The sequence below is a fragment of the Takifugu flavidus genome, chromosome 8 (genome assembly GCF_003711565.1).
Source record: "Takifugu flavidus isolate HTHZ2018 chromosome 8, ASM371156v2, whole genome shotgun sequence".
In the NCBI taxonomy this organism is placed as follows: Eukaryota; Metazoa; Chordata; class Actinopteri; order Tetraodontiformes; family Tetraodontidae; genus Takifugu; species Takifugu flavidus.
In genome coordinates, this window is record NC_079527.1 from 15,207,894 (window position 1) to 15,231,365 (window position 23,472).

The window sequence follows — 23,472 nt, forward strand, 5'->3', positions numbered from 1 at the left end:
TTTACTTCCTCTTCTTCTTCGTCTTGTCATTACTACCGCTGTTTTGTTGTGGTGGTGCTTATTATTGATAATATTAATATTTTATTTATTCTATGTTTCTATCTACCGTGATGCAGAAGTTACACCTGTAAGCGACAGGTGGCAGTGTTTACCTGCATGACGCTCCGTCTCAGGCTGCAAACAGGATCAGCTCCCGCTTACCAACTTTTCTCAAGTAGGTTTTCAAATTTCAAACCTGAATATATCCATCATATATATATATATGTGTGTATATATACATACACACACACGCACACACACACACACACACACACACACACAAAAGTGCTGCTTCTATCTGTTGTCTCAGTTGAAATCACTCTCCTGGACAATGTCTCTGTATATTAATATATGTCATATTTAGAAATTGCATGTTGGTGTTAAAATTGTATCCTTTAAACCAAATGCTGCTTATATTATGCCTTTATCTGTTGATTTAGGCTAAACAATGTGATATAAACCATACATTTCTTTAGTTTGTGTCACTGCTTGGAACCTGTGCTGGCTGTTATGATTTTATGGTATTTTATCAATCTGATGCCACAGGTCGTGATCATGCAGCACTGCCGCGATGGAACTATTTTATCTCCCAACCGATATCTTTATTGTGTTGCTCTTTTTGCTGTTCAGCAGAATCAACAGATACCATAAAATACATGATATGCAATGTAAAAATAGACCTCGAGATTTATTAAGTCTTCATCACATTTCAAAGCCACCGTGTATTTTTTAAGGCAGTACGAGTTACAAAGGCACAAAATTTATTCCATCAGTTAAACCATGACAAAGTACTAAACAAAAATATATATATTATTGTGAAACCTCCTCAGTGTGTTTGCCTATAACATTTAAAAAGTGGGTACAGTGTTCACTATATGTCCCAAGATTTGTTTGGAAAAAAAAGTTGCTTGATGAAATAAAATATACAGTTTATTCTAGCTATTTAAAGGACTTAAAAGAGACCCCATAAACTGAAGTTGTATTCCTTTATCATTTAATGGTAAAGTTTTTGCTTTCTTAGTGAGACAATTTTGTCACTAATGAACATAAAATAAAATACTGTGCAGTATTAAACACACAAAATGTAAGGCCGCTGTAACATTCATGAAACACTGACATGACCACATCACCATGCACACACTGAGGACATTCTAGAAATATTCATGTTGCCGAATAATGAACCATATGTACAATTATAGAATCTTTGTGATGATCTTAAACAATAAGAGCAACCATTAAAGTTTGAATGCTTTTAAATTTCTCTGGCCTTCACTGAGCTGCAGCTGCATGTGTTAACAAGTGGATCCCTGATGTAAAACAGCAATCTGCAAGGAGCTTAGACACAAATATTCATATTATTTAGCTACATATTTGTTTCTGTCAAGTTTACAGCTTTAATCCTGACTGTATTAAAGTACTGGTCAAGACTCTGGTTCAATACGTTAAAAATCTGTAGGAATAAAGATTCCGAAGTCGTTAGATGGCCTCTTGCTTTGTGATAGTGGGCTGAGGGATGGAGGTGGGCTGCTTGGGCACAGTGGCAATGACCCCCTGAGGCAGTTTATAATGTTCTGAACTGGAGGCAGTGGGTGGAGATGGAATCGGGGTTTCAGGAGTGGCTACAAAACAGAGCAAAAATAGGACCGAGTCAGTGCAACACCAGCAGGCATATGCTGCCTGTACCATTCTGGGCTATAGCGTCCTGGACAACACAATATTCGGGATAAGAATAAGCACTTGGGGAAATTTCTCAGAGCATTAAACGCATTAAGAAAGAATAACAGGAGTTCTCTTTTACTAAATAAGCCAGATTAGTTTCCATGAAGAATTTTAGAGGATTATTCTGCCAAGCCTGTTTGTCCTTCCAGCTACCTGGCTGACCTGCACATGGAGCGGGTGAACTGTCTCTGAGGTCCTTCAGACCGGCCAATTCTGGCTCGTCAGCTCAGCTGTGTATGGACACCACATAAAAGCCTTCTAATACTCGCATGTTCTCCTACTCACAGATTTGACCGTTGTGGATGGGCGTCGGCATGCTGCTGGCAACAATGACGTTACTGCTGAGGTGCTCCTGGACCAGGTGAGGGTGCAGAGAGTGAGGAGCATGTGGAGCCTCGTTAGCAGAACCTGAGACAAACCTCAGAGTCAACACACTTCGGACCACATGGCTTTAACTTACAGGTGAAACAGTTTTATCAAGTCAGAACTCTCACATCAGAACTCTGACATCTGTGAATCATAATTCCAGTTGTGAAACTGATTCACATGTTTAACATTTCAGAATTCTGACGAGGGTCAGCTTGAAAGGGTCGACATCAGGGCTTTGGGGAAACCGTCTCGATTTTAAAGGGAGACAAAGACTGGGAACAAACTGTGAGGCAGCTCACCCCCGAGCAGCATTTCCTGGAGCAGGTTATCGATCTTGGCCATTCCGAAGAGTTTGACAAACTGAATCTGCTCGATCATCTGCCAGGTGATGCTCTGCAGCGTCGGCAGTAGCAGGAGCAGCTCTCCGAAGCGACCCCGACAGTCGTACTGCCGGTCGTTGATGTAGTCTTCCAGACTGACCTGGACCTGGTAGCGCATGCGCTTGATCTTTCCAGGATCACTCAGACCTTTAGCATCTGTGGGTCAAGAGATGCACAGGAAAACGTTGCACACCGGCGTTCATGTTTAGATTTTCCCCTCCGTCCCAGATGGGCTGTAGTGGAGCTCGTACCAGGATCAAAGAAAACTATGGCTTTCAAGCAGGCGTATTCGTTATCATCTATCTGAAGCTCCTGGAAGGGAAGCACAAGCTCATCCAGGATTCTCACAGCCACCCTGCCCACCTCCAACTCTGGGCAGTTTCTGGGAATGATGTAGTCATTTCCTGCAGGAAAAACATCAGATTTGGGGGATTTAAACATGAAACGCACGTTAACGGCATTAAAGCCTACACAGAAATTTACCTAATAAGAGGACATCTTTGAATAGCATGGACCTTTTTGCAGCACCCAGTAAGAGGTGCTCTCCTGCATGAGCTCGCAGCAGCGCCACCTGGAACACACAGAACAGTCTGGGTCACCATCTAAACAGCATTTAGCTTTATGCACCAAACTCAACCTAAAACCCTGGAAGAAGACCTGGAAAATCAGTTACAGAGGGCAGATGAGCTCACTGTTAATCATTCTGTACTTCTTCAGCGGGCTTATAACTTTAAAACCAAGCAATACACTTCAACTCAAGATTAAAACATATTAACCCAAAAGACACTGAGGTGTTGGAGTGATGAAGGAAAACACGAGTTCTCGGTGACATTATTCACTCAAAACTGCTGTGATGGTCGTCCTGCTGTAGCGGCTCGTCCTTCACCTCCGCACGTGCGCGGCCTGTGCATGAGTCTCACCTGGTCATCCAGCGGCAGGTCGCAGAACGCTGGGATGTACTTGGCCCATTCCACCAGGACCAGCAGCTGCTGCTTCATGGACTCGCACACGTCCGTGATGGCGGCGATCTTTTTGGTTCTGATGTCACCGTTCAGGATTGGTGCGGGAGACGTGATCTGGGTGACGCGAGATCATTTGTCAGCTGTGGGAGCGGCGCTCCATCCCGGAGAATTCTGTCTAAATCGTGGTTTGGAACTGCAGCGTCTGATTAAAAGCGCTGCGATGCTAAAGTGTCGTGGGTGGAACTTCCTGATTGAAGGGAATGATCTCCTCATTAAGCTTGGCTGAAGAGCCCTGCGCGGTTGCCTGCAGCACCTTTATTTGTCAGGGTGTAAGGTGAGACGCTGGGGGGTGATGTCTGACCTGTCGTGACAGAACGTCTGCCTGGATGAGTGCGTTGATGGAGGGTAAACTGCTGTCCTCGTAGCTGGACCTCCTGGTGCTGATTCTGTCTCTCTCATTCTGCACAGCTGCAACAGGAAGAAGCACAGCCACTAAAAACTCCCTCCTCTTCGCCGCACAACAGATTCCAGACGCATTTATTGGGAACGCAAGTCTTTGCGAGTGTCGTCTTTATCAGGACGCAGCGATTATTGCTTGGAAATGTTTGCTCAGCAAAAGCTGGTTAGAGACTTCAGCACTGCGCTGAGTGAACATTAACAAAGTGCTGCTCTCCTCGGTGTCGCAACAGCCTCACCACACACAACTCTGGCACTGATTTGCTGGTGGGAAGTGGAAGAGAACCTGATGTTTTCTCAGGAGCGCCTGGAGGAGGCAGGGTCCTACCTTCTTTCTTCATGCCCGCTCTGAAGCACTTTTTCAGCCTGCAGTATCGGCACTGATTGCGCTTGTCTTTGTCCACGATGCACTGCCTGTTGAACCTGCCGAGCGAGCGCTGTTAGCGTCGTGTGCTAACCCTGAGAGGCTGCGTTCAAACATTCACACCCCCCTCGACCGGCGCGCTCACCTGCAGGAATACATGTGGTTTTTGCGGACGCTGCGTCTGAAGAAGCCCTTGCAGCCGTCGCAGCTGGACGCCCCGTAGTGTTTGCCCGTGGCTCTGTCTCCACAGATGGCGCACAGACTACCTGCCCCCAGGTGGCTCGACGCGTTCATGTTGGCCGTCTCCGCCGGTGAGGAGTCTGACACAACGACAGGGACGAGCAGTTCAGTGACACAGATTACGCTGATAAGATAAGAGAAATGTTTGATGTTTTAAGATTCATATTTTCATTTTAGTTAAGACTTTTTATGATTCAGTCTTCATTTTTTCCCCCGAATGGTGGTGATATTTTACACTCCATGAATGTTATTCATGTTAAAACCTTCACTTTTGTCTCTCATCAACCACCCATCAACCTGATTTGGTGGCAGACAAGCAAAATGACATCTAATGCTAAGTTACGTGTATTTATGAGCGGGCTCACAGGTATTTCCTGTGGGCGGGGCTAACAGCTCCTAAAGGTGGAAACGGTCGCGGTGACCAGAGTTGATCAAAAGCAACTTTAGCAGAGAACAATCGGAACCTGATTACCTCTCGGAGAGCAAACAATGCACACAATTATCAATCAACCAGTCAATCATAACGTATTAAAAGGTGTCACACATTTAAAAAAAAAAAAAAAAAACAGCTCAGAATTCTGACATCAGTACTCAAGAAGTCCAATATTTCATTTTCCAAACAATTCTTTCCATTGCACTACAAACTCGGATGAATGGAACCCGATTATTTCGTTAGGAACCTGTTGGATTAATTGAGGATATCTGTCGATGAGCAAACATGTAAACTGTCCAGCGGGTTGACGTGCGTTTATCCAGGACAGCGAAGTGATTCCATAAAAGTTGGGAATTCCCAGCCAGCATGAGAAATTCGGATATTCGAGAATCGAAGCGAGAGCCAGATGTCGTGGGAGAGTGGAAACATAAATAATTTGGTGTCTTGTGAATCAGAAAAGTGAAACTGAACTTTGGTTTCCAGTTTAGGCTGAGTGGAACCAGCCTGTAACCGGAGCCGTTTCATGGTTCTGCTGAACTTCCACGTCCAGCTGAAACAGGCTTGAGTGACACAACAGGCGTCTCCTGCTTCCACGTTTCATGCGTCCAGGCTGATAAAAGGTGTCGGACAGATGACCCCCCTCCCTCATCTATCACAACACGCTCCAGACCAACGTTTTAAATCAGTAAAAGTCTCAAAGTTCATCGGCACCCTCGCGTACGTGCGCACTCACCTGTGCCCAGCGGCAGCACCTGCATGTTCTCGAACTCCAGCGTGGTGTAGGCTGGGTCCAGAGCCTCGCTGTAGTCTGCCATGTCCATGTCTGCCTGCCAGCACTTTGGACAAACAAATGCTCAACTACCTGACAGCAGGACTGAGACACTTGTCCAAGCAGCTATTGTGCCCCGTCCTGCTCCACACACCTCCACGCAAGCGCCCCCCCCACCTCTCTTAATTCGAGCCTATAGCTCCACCCAGTAACGGAGCGACTCCTTGGCCCAGTGGCGGATGATGGGTCCTGGTGTCAGATATGGAGAGCGGTGAGTGACAGCGGAGCCTCGTGCGTCCAACCCCAGAGGGGAAGTGTGAGTTTGTCTCTGCGGTTGATGGTTAACCAGCCTTTTTGATGGTGAATCACTGGTTTTAGATAGCACAACTTTGATATGTGTCATCTCGCCTCTTCTCCACATCAGCGCTCCGCCTCTAAAAAGCAGCTTATTTTATGGTCAACAACACTTTCTGTGGCTTCAACGCCGCCCTAGAAATGTGACGAGTGTCCAGTTTTGATGCCCGTTAAACAAAATGGAGCCTTTGCATTAATGAATGTAAACTTAGTGTGTCACTGTCCTCTTAATCCCATCAATTATTATCATCCTTAATTAACTGGGCTGCTGGGGTCCACAACAACTACTAAATACTCCAGTACGCAGCTCATTTGCTTTTGATTAACAGCCTTCCCAGATTAAAGTGGTCACTCACACACACACGCACACACACACACACACACCACACACACACACACACACACCACACACACACACACACCCTTTTTAAACATTTAAACATTTTACATTTTTCACCCATTTTAAAAATTTCCTCCATTAATCATCTGCAAACTATGTTGGAGTTAATATTCATTCCACATTGTTACAGATAATAATAGTGTAATGTTGATATTTGTCTTATTTTGTAACGTCCTGTAGAGGCTCTAAGTGAAACAGTTTTATTTTATTGATATTTTATTTGATAGCTTTTGGCTTCGGTGCTAAAAATGATGAGTTTTAGCATCATTGGAGCTGCGCGGCTGCTCTTTAGCAAGTCCCACTCCTGTTTAAAGACATCTTCCGCGCCGTGATAACCTCCGGTTGTGTGTATCGGTTGTGTTTGTGTAGCTTGTGAGGCTTTGGTCTGAAATGTGTTCCCTTTAGTTTTGGTGCACGACAACCGTAATCTGATTATTTTCAACAACAAATGCTTCACTTGCGCAAATCAGCCGCACACACAGCAAACAGAAGTCTTGTATTTGAAGAGAAAGTGCCAGTACATAGCAGCAGGTCAACGCTCTGGAGTTCAGACGCAGCTCCACAACCGTAAAGCTCGTGTAGGTGACCTTGTTAACCACACGCACACACACACACACACACACACACACACACACAGTATAGTGGGAGCTCATAAAAGGATTCTTCCCCCAGCTAACAAATGTCCCAACTCTGCTGGGGCCCAGAGGTTTGCTAACGCTGGGATCCAATCAGAAATGGAAGCAGCGGTGATGCAGCGATGGCTACACCCTCAGAAACTCCTCTCATTGATCACGAGCTTGGATTTATTGATCTTGTGGTGTCACGTTGAGTGAGGAACCTGATTAACTCAATGGAGACCTGCTTCTGTGATCATTAGGTGATTAACACACTCAAATTAGAGCGTGTTGGTTCACTTGTGTGTACAGAGGTCATCCATTACAACATTTCTACAGCTTCGATCGGCTCTTCTGCAATAGCCATATTTGCTCAAGAAGTGTACTGATTATTTCAAAGCAATGAGCAGGGGGGGGGGGGGGGGTGAGGATGGGAGAATCAGCATGAAGCTATGAATGAGTCACTGGGAGCAAATCTTATCTCCTCCGGCATTAAAGTGCTTTTATTGCTGCTCCCATCTTGGATTTCTGTGAACTCCTCAAGGAACCGTCATATACAGGACTATAAAGTATAATCTGTGCAGTAATCCTTTACAGAGTCCTTAATCATGAACTGACAAACTGTCCCAGCGTAGGCAACAGTTCCAAAAACAGCCCTCCATCTTGTGGGCGGGGCTTCGCCGACGTGTTTACCGAAAGCTTTCCTCCATCTCGGTCACAAGCGCTAACGTGGCCACATGGGCTTCAGGAATAAAAGCCTTTCGTTCTGAAAGGGTCTCAGAGATGTGACGCCTGTTCTCCATTAAGGCTTTTAAACCAAATGATGTTTGGATGAAAATGTCTCGATGATGTTTTCATTCTGTTTTCTGACAGATTTTCAGATCCTGGATCTAAAAAGATTGGTGGGTTGCAGGTTAAAATAGAACAAACCAACAATGTTTATCTCCATCTGCAGCCTTTTTACATTTAAAACATGATATCAGTCGTGTTTGGTGGAAAATCAAAGTTTGTGTTCTAAATGTAGGTCATCTGTTACAGCAGGGCCCATCCAGGCTGCTGATAAAACACACTAATGTTACACGTTGGCGCCCACCGTGACAGGCCCCTGCACATCAGGAGGCCCCCACACAGGAGACTACTAGAAGCCTCCTCCCCAGAAAAACCCGACAATCATCATTGTTCTCAACTATGTTTCTGCTTTCATCGTTTGGGTCCAAACCTAGTTTCCTGCTTTGTTTCTCACTCTGCAACATCTGCCGTTTGGTTTGAGCCCAGTTTGTGCAGGTGTGGAGAAGAGGGGCGCGGGCCAATCACGGTGCAGGGTTTAACCGATAAAGTTGTGTTTTTGGAGCCCATCGGGCGGCTGCCATGTTGAAAATGATGCACTGAGCGTTCTGTCTTATAATGAGTCACCCAAACTGCTGCCCTGAGGCTAAAAGTCAAAGGATCGCCGAGACCTGATGTAACACTTGTGTGATTCTCCCCTTTGAAACTTCAAACTCCAGTTTGTGAACAAAGTCTGAATAGGAATCTCCGACCACTGACCAAACTCCATTTTCAACTGCTGCCTATTTGTACCTTCTCCTCAATGACTACATTTCATTTATACAAGCCGGATCTCCAAGGCAGCACCGTTGTAAAATAATCACAATGCAGGAAACGAAGGAAACTACGGCCTGGACGGCCTCACAACACACGGGATATATCGCTGCCTGGGGGACCTAATTTGTTTCTTCCTGAGGCAGATTGGCCACATCAGGAACCCGAGGACCAGCGTCCTCCAGCAGACCTGAGGCCAGCAGAGAGAGGCTGCAGGAGATGGAGCAGACAGGTGAGTAAAGTGTCATGGCAAAGACCTTGTCAACAGATAACTATCTGCAAATAACAGAGCTTATGCAAGCGCATGCGTCCGAGCGGGGGAATATCATATTTTCTCTGCTCGGTTCCACCGACTCTAAACAGATTAGCTCAGGAGGATTTTACTAAACTGACTGAAGTTACGCTTTTCCCTGCATTTTGTTCAACAACACGGCTCCAAATATGAGGTGGAACTGTCCTCAGAGGCCTTCGCCCCCAATAATTGAACCCAAATCACCGCCATTTGTTTTTCTGTTGACACATACGCTGGTTTCCACACAGGAGGGTTAAATGACGTTCCTTATATTTTAAATAACCACCGCGTGTGTTTGAACTTTTGTAAAATGCTCAGTTGAATGCGCAGCTTTTCCGTCTTCACTATCGTCACTATTTGTCTTTTGGGTAATGATAAACCTCCAGCCCTGTTTTGTTGTTCATTATCTTGTAGTATTACAGGGTGTTAGAAATGTAAAGTAGATAAAAAGGCTGTCGTATATTCCTGACATTTTCCCTCCGGTCTTAGAAGACAAGATTGATGAATTCCTGGTCATTAAATGGGATTTTTTTTTGGGTCAAACCGACTTCAGACGCTGCGAAATATTCAAACTTTTTAAATCAACATTCATCCTGTCACGCGTCCCGCCAGACTGAAAAAGTAGCCCGTGTGCATGAAATAAGTAAACAATTGCATCAATAAACATGCACGCCGTAAATCAATCACAGTTTGTGATAAAGGTCTGTAATCATTAACTGTTTTTGCTGAGGATTCATTTTGAGCGCAGGCCTGATCCCCTCTGTCAGCAGCTCCTCTCTGATTGTTTTTATCTCTCAGATTCTCTGAAAGTCATCAGACACACACTCCACATTTAACCTCTGCCATTTTGTCAATGATTAAAAATATTGTTTTACTCAACAATGCAAATATACAATATTATAAACTGCAGCTCACATGCATACAACTGTGTCCTAGTCCTTCAAATGCTTTAGTTTCTTATTCCTAACCATTATTTTGCAAAGAGTAAAGAAAAATCATGCAAATCTCACAGATTTAATTGTTAGTGACATTAAAGGTGAAATATGAGCAAAAGGCCTCAATGATTTCCACCCATAACACTAGTGTAGTGCAGAATATGTAGTATGTTACATACTCAGTAGTTTAAACTGCATGTACAACTGAGAATATGCACTATTATTTACGTTCTTCCTAATCACGAGGCTTTTGTGCCATCTAGTGGATAAAACGTGTATGCACAACTCAGACTTGACTTAAATTTCCAGGAGTAAATTAACTGTTATCAGATCCAATTTAACATGCATTTTGTCCGTAAAAATGATACTTGATATAAATATAACATATAAAAACATAAAACTATTCTATTTCTTTTTATCGGTTTGTCTTGTTTTCTGTAACAAATGCTTAATATCCCATTAATGAGATACTGTTTCCCCACACCTGTTTTATACTACAGCGTTTGTAATTTCTGATGCTGATTCTCTTGAGATGGACAAATCTCCATCAGACTAAAAGTTATTAATAAATGTAATAAGCTCCAATGTTCATGGAATCGTTAAATTAAGACGAAAACATTTCACCTGCAACTATAGACTGGTCTGTTAGCATGTAAATACGGTAGCATCAACATCACACATGTATTTTACTTCAGAAACTCCTCGTTATACCTCTGTAGGTCGATCGGAGCAGCATGAATCTGCCTCACAGCAGCTCGAGGCACAAACAGCAGCGGCTTGTTTCAGAACTAACCTACCAGCTACGGGTCTCGGGTTCCTTTTACCTTCAGCTGGCTCGGTAAAGACCAGCGTCCCATCCTGGCCATACATCCCTCTAAAGGCCCGGCGAGCCGGCCAGCTGAGCAAAGGCCCATGAGCCTTGGCGGCTCCCCCAGGCCTGGCCAGGCTGAAAGCAGGCCTGCTGCTGTTTAACAGGCAGTGCTGCCTGGAGCCAGCAGGGCTGGCTGTTAGGGCCCGCAGGAGCCCGGGATAATCCCATAATGCCTGCCACAATGAGATTTGATTGGAGACTTGAACACTCAGATTAATGGTGCCAAGAGAACAACGTCCTCCCCCTCCAAAGCTAGCCTTTTGGCCTCAGACCGAGGAGTTTCGGTGTACACACATGCAACATCTTCCATCTTCCACGTAACCCTGAACCTTGCAGACAGGCTGGATTCAGACCCACAGCAGGACGACGCAGCCGGAAATCAACAAAGTTGTTCCATAGTTGTGTGTTTGGTACTTAATGGAAGTAAATCAGGACGGCCCATTAGACTGTGTCAGTATTCAGATATTAAAGACGGGGGACAAACCTCATCAGTACTTTTATAGCTGCTGTTAAGTAATTAGTGCTTCTAATTGACTGTAAATCTGAGTCTGTAAAGTAGCCTGAAAACAGCGCTCATTTCAGGGCTAACGTGTTAATACCCAATAACTGAGTCATTAATTGCATCCCAATTTGCGCCTGTGTGCTTGTTTTTATCATTTATTATGAGCCTCAGACCTGTAAAAGCACCTGAAAAGGTGTTTCGCAGATGTTGTGTTTTTCCCCTGGCAGGTTAGTGGGCCTCTCGCTGACCTACAGACGCCTCATTCAGCTCTGAGGGCAAACAGATATCTTCCCCGAGGAGCTGTACAGCGGCTGTTGTCATGTTTGCATTCCCCAACTTATTCTGCCAACAGCACAGCTTGGGAGTTTGTCCAGGTTGTGACCGTTGAGCAATTAATCTCCCGCGTCTGACACCAAGTTATGCGTTAAACGAGCCGCGGAAGGTTCAGGCAATCCTGGAAGATGTGTTTTAACGCGCTCGTTTCTGGCAGTTCCCTTTGAAGCAGGACGTTCTGGTCACTGTTGTTCCATGTGGAAGTTTGCTCGTTCTGCAGAAGTCGCCAATACAAGCAAACAGAAGAGCGAAAACTGGACAAAGACCCCAGTGTGACTGCATCTAGGCCAAAAAGAAGCTTAGCGAAGCTGCAAAAGAATGTATTTGTCACATAAATGTGCTGGTTCTCAAAGATTTGCACCACAGAGCCACAAAAACTCTGAATTCACAGGAGTTTCTGCTAACAGGCTGATGTTTCCTCTCTGCCAGGAGGAAAAAGAACCTTGTGAGGAGATTTCAGACTTGAAAAAATGAATTCGTTTTTGTTTTGAACGTTCAGGGCGTCTTTTTGGCTGCCGCCACTGATGAGTCAAACCAAGAGATGGAGATTAAGGAGGGAATTCAGCCAAATGTAATAACTTATCCTAAATCTCCAACCAGCAGCAGAATCCGTTGATTCCAAAGTTTTAGAGCTTTGAGTTGCAGGATCATCAGGATCAGATGATGGTAAAATATTGTTTTGACGCTAAAGCAGATCATGATTATTATGATGAAGGAGTCCTTTGATAATGATGTGTTTCTAAGTGAAGAAGCCTTTGGTGGATTCACCACATCTGCCTCTTATTTCAATTCAAACTCATTCATTTCTGGATGAATTTGCTAACAATTATCTACAAAAACATTGTTTTCTTCTCTAGAGAAGATTCATCTCTGCTTTATTAATGTGCCAAATTTACAAAATAGCCAAATTTACAGACTCATTTTGATGCACATTTAAGAGAACTTTAGCCGTCCTTCATGCTGTTTGGACATTAATAAATAATCAGACAGAAGATCATGGTGTTCCCTCTCAGAACCTCCAGAACATTCTCACTACTGGAGCAGAGGTGGATGGTTCCATCCTGAGTTAAAGAGAGAGCAGATGCAGCTGAGCTCATCCTGGCTCTCACTGTCCTCTGAAGAGCCTCCTCGCCACCACGAGGCCTCAGCGCCAGCAGCCTTTTTAACAGCCTCCATATCTCAGACACACCTCCTGGATTAAGGCCGTGTGAAAGAGGCAGACACCAATGGCGTTTCCACCCTGAATCTGATCCTTCAGAGGCAGGAAAAGGCCGGCGGCCGACGGACTTTACAACAAAAACAGAACTCACCAAATGGAAATTCCACACTTGAACTGACTTGAGTGTTTACATTGACCATGTCGAGCGCTGCGTCCTCTCGGCCGTCTGTTTAAAATCCACCTTCAGCATGAGGTATAAAATGTGGAAGTTCCTCGCGGTGCTGCGGTGTGAAGGGTGTTGTTGGTGCAAGGTAAGGCCGCCGTTGCCGCTGTTATCTTATTGATTTTCCTAATCTGGGCAAATGTGGGTGGAGAGGTTAAACATTAACCAGGCTCGTATGGACACCATCTATGCAACAGCTGTAACTACGGCAACACGATGATAGAAACTCAAATAGATATAAAGCTATCGTCTGCTTTTCCCCCTGTTTCTCATCTTCAGACGTCCCTACAAACAGTGTGGGAGTGAATAAAGACAAGAAAAAGGAGAGTTTCTAGGGGAAAGGAGGCTGAGCGGGTGGGGAGTGACAGGTGGAGGAGTGGAGAATGTACCGAGCCCGTCGTGACATCATCACTGACACAGCACAGGGCGCAGAACTGCTCAGCTGGGTCGTTTGTGAAGCGGAGCTGAAGAATAAAGGTGTGTTTTTATGTACTTTCTCTGTTTCTGTGGGCAGAGCTGAAACCTGTTCTAGACCAGAGGTCACGTCGGTCACACCTTCTCTCTCCTCCCACCACAGCACAGAACAGAGAAGATGGAGCTGCTGCAGGAACACACGGCTACCAACCAGCACGGGGGGGGCAGTGTCGGGGGTCGGGGGGCAGTGCCAGGGGTCGGGGGGACGGGGGGGGGGGGCAGTGTCGGGGGTCGGGGGGCAGTGCCTGGACCTGACCCCAGCAGCAGGCGCTGGTGTGTGGAAGAGGCCACATGAAGGAATATCAGGACTTCTGAGGTGCGACTCAAAGAGGCGCTCATGATTCCACGGCAGGACGACTGGACAAGAAAGGTTCTAAAACTATTATTATGGTCTGTTCTTTTCCTGCTCCTCTGCCGATTCATTAAATGTCTCCTGGTTTCTCCCCTTCTTCTGCATTATCCTCATGATTTGTATGTAGCGCGTCACACATCCAGACTGCACTTGTTCCACCTGCCTTAGTCCTTCTGCCCCAGTGAGACAAAGTCAGATGGGAATGTCCCGTTTCCATAGAAACCAGACTGGTTAGATGTGTATTTAAAATGCAGACTAAACTCTTCATTACTGAACATAGAGGCTGCCAAAAAGCTGCCTGGAATGGCAGCAGAACCCTGGAGGTAGCCATGCAGCAGGAGTAAACAAACAAACAAACAAAGAGCACATTTTCTTATTCAGCATCATTCATTATTTACACCTCAGCCAATCAGGACATAAAACTTTGTTCAATATATGAGATCAGAGTCTTCAGTCAGGGTAGCATTAGTTATTTTTTTTAAAAATGGCTCTTTCAGCCATAAATAATCTGCAACAGGTAAGAAAAAGAAATAAATGAATCCATAAAGTCATAGAATAGAGTTCAGTGTCTCCTCAACACAAATAACTGATATAATCACTTTAAATCATATGTGACTCTGTGTTAGCAGGCGTCCAAAACCGTCATGTGTCGTTATTTGAATTTCAGGTGAAATGTTTCCGTGTGTGTGTGTGTGTGTGTGTGTGTGTGTGTGTGTGTGTGTGTGTGTGTGTGTGTGTGTGTGTGTGTGTGTGTGTGTGTGTTCTGGTCGACTCCCCTTTAACGGCAGGTGTTCGCTGTAACCCGTCATCCTCACTGAGCAGAGGGCTGCGGGCTCCAACTGACAACACTGCTGGTTGAGGAAGGAAATAATAAATCTTTAATAAATAAATCCCTACCAATACATGTGTGAAAGCACATTTTATCTTGCATTATTCAACATCTCCAGGTTCAGATTTGATAAGAACGCCTGTAGCCTAAATTAGGCAGTTTTCAGCCCCAGTGGTGCAGCAGCCTCGTGGTCGACACGAGCAGCAGCGTCCATTTAACCCAACAGGTGTAACCATGCAGCACAGTCCTGGACATCATGGACTTCAGGGACCGCGGAAGAAAGTCCAACAGGTTACGGTCCAGCAGCGCCACCCAGTGGCGGACGGAGAACGCCGATATGGCGATCAAGGGACCCTTGACCCAAATGGTCTTAAAATAACCTGCTGTATTATGTAGTCTTATTACCATTGCTCTCTGCTGTGTATTAAGCTATCAATTAAGAGCGGAGGGAACTCACTTTAGGTTATTTGGGGTTGGTTACCAGCTCTCTGGCCATTCTTTAAGACATCTTTGCTGCGTTTTATAAAATAAATAAATAAATAAATAAGCAACTCACAATGTCTACAGACTTGGACCCAAGTGTTGGCTCAGCAGGAGACAGCAGAACTGGTAAATGTGCTGTTAGTTTACATTCAAATCACACCGGCTGAGGTTCTGTTGGTTCCGACTCACAAGGCTCTGCAACAAAAACACAAGATATAGAGAACGCTTTTAGTGAACTGCAGTTATTTAATGCAAATTCTATAATAAAATAAATAAATTAATTAAATTAAATTAAATTAAGTAAATTAGCTACTTGCTCTTAGCATTTAAGTCATACAGCAGTTTGACATAGTCCCACTATGTAAATAATAATAATAATATAATAATAATAATAATAATAATAATAATAATAATAATAACAATTCAGCCATTTTTAAAAAAGAGAAGAAATTTAATGCGCTATAAAACCGGAAAAAAGAGCGCGTGCCGTCTGTGAAAGAGCTCATTGGTTGAACTAAAATGACGTCAGACGCCGCACCCGGAAGCAGCGTTCACTTGAACGATGTAAACATGGCGGTGGAGGACGTCATTGTGGGCCACTTTGTGAAGTTCTGGAGGCTACCAGCCGTCCGACGATACTTTCACTGGATGTTTTTATTTCTAACGTTGCTGGGGTCGCTTCTGAAGGAGCTCGATGTCGTCCCGCAGTCTTATTTCAGCCACCGTAGGAACGCCATCAACGTGTATGTAGCGCTATGATGCCGCTAGCGTCCGTTTAGCTGCCGTAACTCCAAGACGCTTCCTTCGATGTCACATGGAATAAAACTTTTCTTCAACAACCCTACTTGGATCTTTTTTATGATTGAAATTATGACTATAATTTTGAATGACCGGTGCAAACATTTCATTTAGAACAAGAGATTAATCTAAAAGAAACACTGTTCATATAAAATGAAAAAAGGCTTAGAATGAGTCATTCTTACATTTTCTGCCATAATATGTTAGAATTTACTCGTATATCGTTACTTCGTTTAAACATTAATCTCCAAAGGTTAATGTTAAAGTATGGAACCAATAATGTGTTCTATTCTAAGTTGACTTGATTAACAACTAGACACTAACCATTTTAATCTGGAACTTGGATTTTTGTAATGACTGTAAACTATGAAAAGGCTTCATTACAACGGTAATGATAATTGTATTTTTAACCCGTATTCTCAGTTATCCAGTGTGATATAGATGGTTAGAAAATGTATTTTTATGATTGTGTGGACTAACAAGATTATACATTAAACTAACATCCAATTTCTGAGTTATAAATAGATTAACCCAGTAGTTAAGACAGATATGGATGATGATCTTTTCTTGTCTCCTGCAGGTATTTCATCAAACTGTCGTGGGGTTGGACCCTGCTGCTGCTCACACCCTTCCTCCTCCTGGTTAACTCGCTCTTCAGCAGAAGTGTGTCCTTCCTCGGCCGCCGGGTTTGTGCCCTGCTGGTTGCAACAGGGATTTGGTACGTTTGCACCGCGACCTTCGTCTACATCGAGAATGTGACTGGTTCGTGCTACGAAACTGAAACTATGGCTGTTCTCAAGAAAGAATTCACCTTCAAAGCCAGCTGCAAGCAGGCTGGTCTCCACTGGGATGGCTTTGACATCTCGGGCCATGCTTTCATCCTGGCCTATTCTGCCCTTTTAATTATGGAGGAAATGGCCCCCATGGGCTCCATGATGGCGGTGAGCTACTCTGCCCTGCCCAGGATGGTGCTCAACTTCCTGTACATTGCCTTGAACCTCATTGTGATTATTTGGGTGTGGATGTTTGCCTGCACTGCCGTTTACTTCCATGATCTCTCTCATAAGTTAATTGGGACAGTTTGTGGCCTCTCGGCCTGGTTTCTGACCTATCGACTTTGGTATCTAACGCCTCTGTCACCAGGACTCCCCCCTGTGCGTCACCTAAAGGGACAGAAGCAGCAGGCCTAATCTGCACCCATGTTCCTCCTCTTCCCACACAGGCCGACCTGGAGCTCTGCAGCACCGAGGGCGGTGCAGCCTGGGTCACTTGGTTTAGTCTGATAGCTTTGGTCAATTTAAGTCATTTAAATAACAGATTTTACTGTTGCTGAAGTAATTTTTTAAACATTATTATTCACTACATGCTCAATCTGAATCTGTTTCCTAAATGCAGAAAAGCTCCAGAATTGAACTGGTCATAGTGGGACACATGTTGGTCGAACTGGACACAGTGGCAAAGATAAAATGGAATGGTTGAACACAGAAAGGTTTACACACAGGATGGAGGTTTTGGCAGAACTTTAGTGCAAAAAAAGGACATTTTCCTCCGGTAAGATATTTCAGTATATCACTGCTCACACATTTAACAGTACAGGAGCCACATCAGGGGCCCATCCCACCATAGGTGCCTGGTTACCGCCTGGTAGGCAGCCAGTCCGACCAGTTCTGGGGTTTTTGTCCTTCCACAGTCCCAGTTGAGTTTCTTGGTGAAGGGTTAATACCTGGAAGGACAGAAATCCTCGCTGGATTCTTGTCCAAATCCATACTTGTGATTGAAAACATGCACTACAGAACAGATTAAAAGATTTTAATAAGTCTGTGTGTCTACTTGCATTACTGAACATATGGAGACCCTGAACCATCACAAAGGCAGAAAAGGCGCAGGATCTGATTTACTCTGCTTGTGTGATCCATTGTGATCCAGCGATCTTCCTGGAACACCTGATCATTCCCGGCTGCTGCTTCTGTTCAGCTGCTCTTCCCAAAATGACTCTTGGTCATCCGAGAGGCCGACATTATTGGCAGCTGCAGCTTCTGCCCGGTTTGTGCTCGTTGGTCCCCGTTTTCACACGCACGCACGCTAATCTTTTCTGAAGAGATCGCGTCATTTTGCAGACGTGCGTCGCATCAACACTTTGAGAACGTTGGTGTGAAACCAGAACAAGAAGTCGATCTAAATTAGATTAAAAATCTACCTGCGACTATGTTCACCTTACTGGACGCGAACCCTTCCTAAAGAATTTGGATCTATAGATCTCCTGTTACAGGCGCGCGTGGCTCTGCGGTCACGTGAAGACGAAACGCCTTTTCATTGGACACAGCCCACAGGCACGTGACGCAGGGGTCAGCGTGATACCTTCACGGGTGGTAGGACATTTGAGTTGTGTTCCAATCCAGCCAATTACCAAAGTGGGTTTGTGCAACCGGTCGTTTTTTCCTGTCTGACTAAATCCGATTAGATATTGATCCGATTCCGAGCGGCTGAGCTGATCCAAAGGAACGAGCCGTCGGGTCTTTTGTCTCATTTAGTGCACAGAAAATGTATAAATAACGAAACACAAACACATGTTGCAATTTTCATTTATTTGTCATTGATGGCAACTAAATAAATTAAGGCTTATGAACAAACAGCATTAAAAAGCACCATAAATAAATGCATATATACCTAGAAAAAATAAATGAAAAAAATACTATAGTGAAATATAATGGTCACAAATCACAACTACTCTCTCTCCACTTGGACTCCAAACCCATCAGGCTTCAATCAGCTGTGGGGTCTTAACAAAATCAATCAAAAAATGAAGCTATTGATGATTGACTGATTACATTTTCCTTATTTTCTCTTCTTCTTCGGCAGCAAAATCCAAATAGAAAAAATTCTCGACATGTTTGTCCTTGACTATTATCACTTTCTTCCGTGCCTTTGTGTCACTGCTGCTCATGCAAAGATAGAAAAGCAATGAAACCCTCCCAGTTACAGCAAGTATCTCCCAGCAAGATCCCGAGTGTTCATAAAGTTTATGACTACAACATCCATGTTTGCATCAGCAAATGTGAGTATGGACACAAATATCTGTAGGTCATCGTCTTTGGTTCAACCAAATCTGCTTCAGCCTGTGAGGGAACATGGAGCATCCTAGAAAAAAATCATTAGATCTCCTAATTTGATGGATCTATGGCTGACTTTCATCATGATTAACAAAATCATGTGTGCAACTGCAAGAAGAACCAGGAAGAAAAGCAGCTGACGGCGACAACCCAGACGTTAGGAAAATGACTGTAAAACAGTAAAATCCTGCTCACACAGAACCGAGTCATAATTAACACATGCAACAACAGATTTTGAAATTTGTTAGTAGAAAATCAAATCTGACCCTGCGTGAATGGAACTGAGTCCCTCACAACTGAGCTGGAAGCTGCTGTCTGAACGTCGCTCAGGCTCGTCACTGAAACGGGACCGACCCGACACGTGGGCACACGCTAACTCCATGACTGGAAAAGGTCACCTGTCCGCATCATCGCAGCAAATATCCGGTGCAGAATTCCAGTTTTTCCGCATCTCTGTGCTGCTGACATGTTTGGGTGGCTTCTGCTTTCATGTGCACGAACTGGGAGCTGATTCATGAATCAAGGACAAAAGGCTTTTTTATTACGCTCCTTCAAACCGCTCATTACAAACCTGGCAGGCTAAAATTACTGACATGTGATTTAAGAGACAAAAACAATCTTGCGTCTGTCAGGGAGAAATGGAAAAAAGAAAAAAGTGCCTATTGCTGAGGGGGGGTCGCCATCTCTGCAGAGGTTAATCTGTGGACGTGAATCTTCACACCCACATTTATCATCACCAAATTCTTTACAAAAACAACAAAATCCCCACGACACCAACATCCTAACCTACACTTGTGCCAGTGAGAATGTAGAATTTACAATTTTCCCACAAATTTTAACATTTCAAAGGTGTTGATCTGCGTGCTGTGAGCGTGTGTGAGTGTGAGTGTGAGTGTGTGTGTGTGTGTGTGTGTGTGCACGTGTGTGTGTATCACCGATGAACGTCTGCAGGGTGCACAACAAACATATTCAAAAAATCAACCGTTCTTTACAGGCGTACGATGGGGTGGTTGGTTGCAACGTTAGCTTAGCATAAAGACCAGGAACCAGGAAAAAAAGCGCGCTCAGGTTTGGGCCTCTTTATATATGACCCACTTCCAAGACCTGAAATGAAAACATCTTTAAGTTTCTTCAGCGTGACACGTTAATCTGGCAGCTGTAGTCATCCGAACAATCAAGGCTCAGCCAGAAAGGAGGAACAAACACATCTGCAGAAATGTCAACGTCCTGCTGCTGCTACACCTTCAAACCTCGGTTCCTTTGGCGTCTCTGGTTTGACTGGTTGGAGGTGACGAGTGGCACGTGATGATTACAATAGTGGCATGCGAAGGTCAGCAGACCCCTGGTGGCGTTAGTTGTTGAACCTCTGGCTTTCTTATCAAAGTTCACAGTATGACTGGGCCGGACGTGGGCCTCCAACGTAACCTGCACGGCGGCGCCAAGTTGCCCCAAATTTAAACTTTGCTATCAGGAAATGTGCTGCCCAGGATCTGCCATCGTGGAATGTTTTCATATTTGTTCACCCAGGTAAGTAATAGTTTAGTCTATATAGATTCGGTATGTTTTCCTGCAGTCCTCAAACGTTACAGAAAATTAGAACATCACACAAATGCACGGACACTAAACACCACAGGAGAGCATTCACTACATATATTTCTTTTTTAAAAACCAGTAGGCAAAGTAGCCCATCCCTCCCAGTGAGCCCATAAGGAAAGAGGCCCCGAAGAAGGAAGGCGGCTTCTTTTTTACCAGTCGGAAGGCGTTGGGTAGCACTGCTGACAGCAGGGTCGTGTGGATGTCGCCCAGCACCTTTCGGAAAGCGTAGCGTTTTTGCACACGCGTAAAAAAGCTCTGCAGGTTGGCTCGGCTGCCGTCCTCCCAGTATTTCCTAGAAAGTCCCAGAAACTTGAGCCTGTGCAACAAGGCACCGAGGCAAACATCAGCTAGCGTAAATTCAGGTCCACAAAGCCACAGCTCGCACTTCTGACCTGCAGGATGAGGGAGCGGTCAGGCAGAGATGGGGAGAAGCCACAGAGAGCACCGGTGGGACGTACCTTGATACTCCAGTTTCCTTTTCTCCAGTTCAGCCTCCACCTGGTCCAGCACCATGGACAGCTCTCCCAGAATCTTCTTCAGGTAGTTCACGTTATCGTGGTCCAAGATTTTTGCCTGAAAATCACCGACAAGTCCAGGGGAAAAGTTCAGCAGCTGAACTGTGGCCTCCTTCTGGTGGTTTCTCTTCTGCTAATCAGGCTCAGAAATCACACACGACTGTTGGTGCGAAGCTGGAGCGGATCCCTGGATGTAACCCTGAAGGACAAACTCACCATGAGTTTCTTCTGCTTGGACAAGTAGGGTTCTGTCAGCTGGGGCTCCTCGTGGTCCAGCTTCATCAGCTCTGTGGCAGCATTGGCCAAATGTCCTGACACACACACACACACACCACACAGTGTGTGAGGGTGTTTTTTTGAAGACTTTCTTTGAACAGAGCACCAGAAACACACCGACGCCACTTACTCCGTATTTCTGCGGTGGCGTACTTTGGGATCATGGAGTCGGTGGTGAGCTCTGGATGGAGGATGCAGCCGTGCGTGTAAGCGTCCATGGGCAGAGCGTCCAGAAGCTGCCGGTACTGCTGCACGCGCCCGTAGAGAGGCGACTCAGCGTCGGGGATCAGCTGAGCCACCGAATCTGCAGGGGAGAAAATCGAAAATTACAAATAATTCATGAGGAGGACTGCAGAAATGAGAGTTATAAGAAATAAAGGTTAATTGGGCTCAGAATTCCCCGTTGGCCTGATCTGCTCCACTTATCTGCTGTCGCTCAAGTGCGGGATAAATAGTGGCGGGACAAAAGGTCATTAACATAATTAATACACTGATAAAGTTAGAATATCAGGATGAAAACTGGCATCTGTTGAGAGCAACGAGCAAAAACCAAAACCAAATGTGCTGAATCTTCGTGGGAGGGGTCCAGTTTTCCTCTCAGAGGGCTGACTGTCAAATGTGAGGGGACAAAGAGACGCAGGCGGACACAACACTGGAGACGTCACGGAAAACACAGCGGCTGCCAGAGGACGTGCGGACGTGGCCAGAATACAGACCCAGAATGTTCTGAAGATGATCTGAGGCTGAACTTTTGTCCGTAACAATCAACCTTAGATGGTTTGGGACGTGTTTGTCCAGTGGCAGGACCAGTCCGTGGTGGACCTGGAGGTCGTGCAGGATATTAAACATGAGCCCTCGCTGCCTCTGCTGAGTCACCACAAAGCTGAAAAGGACACAGGACCTTCCAGGCCGACACTAATTATGGATTTATGCACAGAGCAAAAGCATATTTATGAGTCTTGCATCTGGCCGACGATGGTTTTATCTGACTCCCTATGGCCTCTTTCTTTCTTCCTATTATTGTTAATTTTAGGTTATTTATAATCCATTTGTGTCTCTCTTTTCATTTTTACTTGACATTCATCCTTTATATTAGCAAATAAAGAGCAAACGCTGCAGTACACAACCCGACCACCGGGGGCAGCATGGCGCCTGCAGCTCTCTGCAGACGGCTCACGTTCCAAAGGCCCTGATGGAAGCAGTGGCAGCTTCATGCTGAAGACCACATACGGTCTGCAGTGGATTCCAAGGCTCTGCTACTTCAGCTGATGAGGAGAGGCAGCCAAACGGTTTCCGAACCCGGGCTCCTTATCTGAGCAAAACCAACGACGTTTCAAAAGCTGCTTTCAAACGTCATGAAAACGGACTTTTGGTGAGAACAGAAGAACGTGAGATCCTTATCACTCACCTCCCACAAAGGTTTTCTCCAGGTAATCTATAATCTGGTTGTAGTCGCTGATGATGGTGTCTCCATGGAGGAAGACGGGCACCTCCTCCCCCAGGTTGAGCCTCATGAACCAGGGTTCCTTGTGTTCCTGCAGCGGTAGGCTCACATCCCTCTCCTCACAGACCAGACCCTTCTCGCTAATGACCAGACGTACCTGCGACAGCAAAGACAGACATGACGGTGCACCCTTCTTTAAAAAGAACCGGTCGCTCCTCTCTGTCCCAGTATAAGCACCTATTGGCTCCATGTTGGGAGCATCAGGCTCTTTGAGGATCAGTTAAATCAGCAGTAGACTGAAGGGGTCCACTCCTGAAATGTTCCTGGAACAGAGTCCGTCTTTCAGGGACAGCCAGGAGGCATCACAGAGGGATGAAGGATAAGCCAAGGTCTAGGGAGAGCGGGAATATCGGGCGACGCACGAGGAAGTGCAAGCTGGGAGCTGTGCCCAATGCAGGGTAATAAAGTAGTAATAACATAGAGAACTGGCCCCAGATCAGATCAGCTCCAGAGTCACGCTGCACATCTCCATCAGTGTCGCGCTAAGTTCAAGAGTTCTGCATTCATGGGTCAAAGCTCCGA

At 45.2% G+C, this 23,472-nt stretch overlaps 3 protein-coding genes and 3 long non-coding RNA genes across 7 annotated transcripts in view; 4 read left to right on the top strand and 2 right to left on the bottom strand.

Annotated features, from left to right (window-relative positions):
• The first annotated feature begins 3 nt into the window (after positions 1-3).
• On the top strand, positions 4-3,289 carry LOC130529499 (uncharacterized). The gene is made up of 3 exons (XR_008951592.1): positions 4-214; positions 2,046-2,220; positions 2,321-3,289. It is a non-coding gene; the product is annotated as an uncharacterized LOC130529499 (long non-coding RNA).
• On the bottom strand, positions 702-13,113 carry hnf4a (hepatocyte nuclear factor 4, alpha). Of its 2 annotated transcripts, none has more exons than XM_057039764.1 (10): positions 12,942-13,113; positions 4,435-4,609; positions 4,254-4,348; positions 3,831-3,937; positions 3,428-3,583; positions 2,991-3,078; positions 2,759-2,911; positions 2,427-2,663; positions 2,044-2,166; positions 702-1,658 (listed from the first exon to the last, which is right to left on the bottom strand). In XM_057039764.1, the coding sequence occupies exons 1-10, from the start codon at positions 12,988-12,990 to the stop codon at positions 1,516-1,518; spliced, it is 1,326 nt and encodes a 441-aa protein (XP_056895744.1). In that variant the 5' UTR covers positions 12,991-13,113; the 3' UTR covers positions 702-1,515. The 2 variants fall into 2 exon arrangements, with proteins under 2 accessions (XP_056895744.1, XP_056895743.1); XM_057039763.1 differs by lacking the exon at positions 12,942-13,113 and adding an exon at positions 5,696-6,365.
• On the top strand, positions 6,561-13,657 carry LOC130529498 (uncharacterized). The gene is made up of 3 exons (XR_008951591.1): positions 6,561-8,930; positions 13,293-13,490; positions 13,591-13,657. It is a non-coding gene; the product is annotated as an uncharacterized LOC130529498 (long non-coding RNA).
• Positions 13,658-13,710: 53 nt separating this feature from the next.
• Positions 13,711-14,741, top strand: LOC130530097 (uncharacterized). Its single transcript, XR_008951738.1, has 2 exons — positions 13,711-13,857; positions 14,628-14,741. It is a non-coding gene; the product is annotated as an uncharacterized LOC130530097 (long non-coding RNA).
• A 939-nt stretch (positions 14,742-15,680) lies between these two features.
• Positions 15,681-17,766, top strand: fitm2 (fat storage inducing transmembrane protein 2). The gene is made up of 2 exons (XM_057040349.1): positions 15,681-15,894; positions 16,530-17,766. The coding sequence occupies exons 1-2, from the start codon at positions 15,722-15,724 to the stop codon at positions 17,137-17,139; spliced, it is 783 nt and encodes a 260-aa protein (XP_056896329.1). The 5' UTR covers positions 15,681-15,721; the 3' UTR covers positions 17,140-17,766.
• Positions 17,767-18,515: 749 nt separating this feature from the next.
• The window catches only part of gdap1l1 (ganglioside induced differentiation associated protein 1-like 1), a 7,722-nt gene continuing 2,765 nt past the window's right edge, over positions 18,516-23,472 (bottom strand). Inside the window, exons 2-6 of the mRNA XM_057040347.1 lie at positions 22,855-23,047; positions 21,577-21,750; positions 21,387-21,481; positions 21,114-21,228; positions 18,516-21,047 (exon numbers count right to left, since the gene is read on the bottom strand). Of these exons, the coding sequence (XP_056896327.1) occupies positions 20,704-21,047; positions 21,114-21,228; positions 21,387-21,481; positions 21,577-21,750; positions 22,855-23,047 (921 nt within the window). The 3' untranslated portion in view covers positions 18,516-20,703. The remainder of the gene's footprint in view (positions 21,048-21,113; positions 21,229-21,386; positions 21,482-21,576; positions 21,751-22,854; positions 23,048-23,472) is intronic.

Excerpts from the sequence above, each read along its gene's own strand:
- fitm2 (XM_057040349.1), top strand. The coding sequence starts at position 15,722 with ATGGCGGTGGAGGACGTCATTGTGGGCCACTTTGTGAAGTTCTGGAGG. Across the intron at positions 15,895-16,529 it reads CGTAGGAACGCCATCAACGT|GTATTTCATCAAACTGTCGT; the intron begins GTATGTAGCGCT and ends TGTCTCCTGCAG.
- hnf4a (XM_057039763.1), bottom strand. The coding sequence starts at position 5,783 with ATGGACATGGCAGACTACAGCGAGGCTCTGGACCCAGCCTACACCACG. Across the intron at positions 4,610-5,695 it reads GGTGCTGCCGCTGGGCACAG|ACTCCTCACCGGCGGAGACG; the intron begins GTGAGTGCGCAC and ends TCGTTGTGTCAG. Across the intron at positions 2,912-2,990 it reads CAAAGATGTCCTCTTATTAG|GAAATGACTACATCATTCCC; the intron begins GTAAATTTCTGT and ends TTTTTCCTGCAG.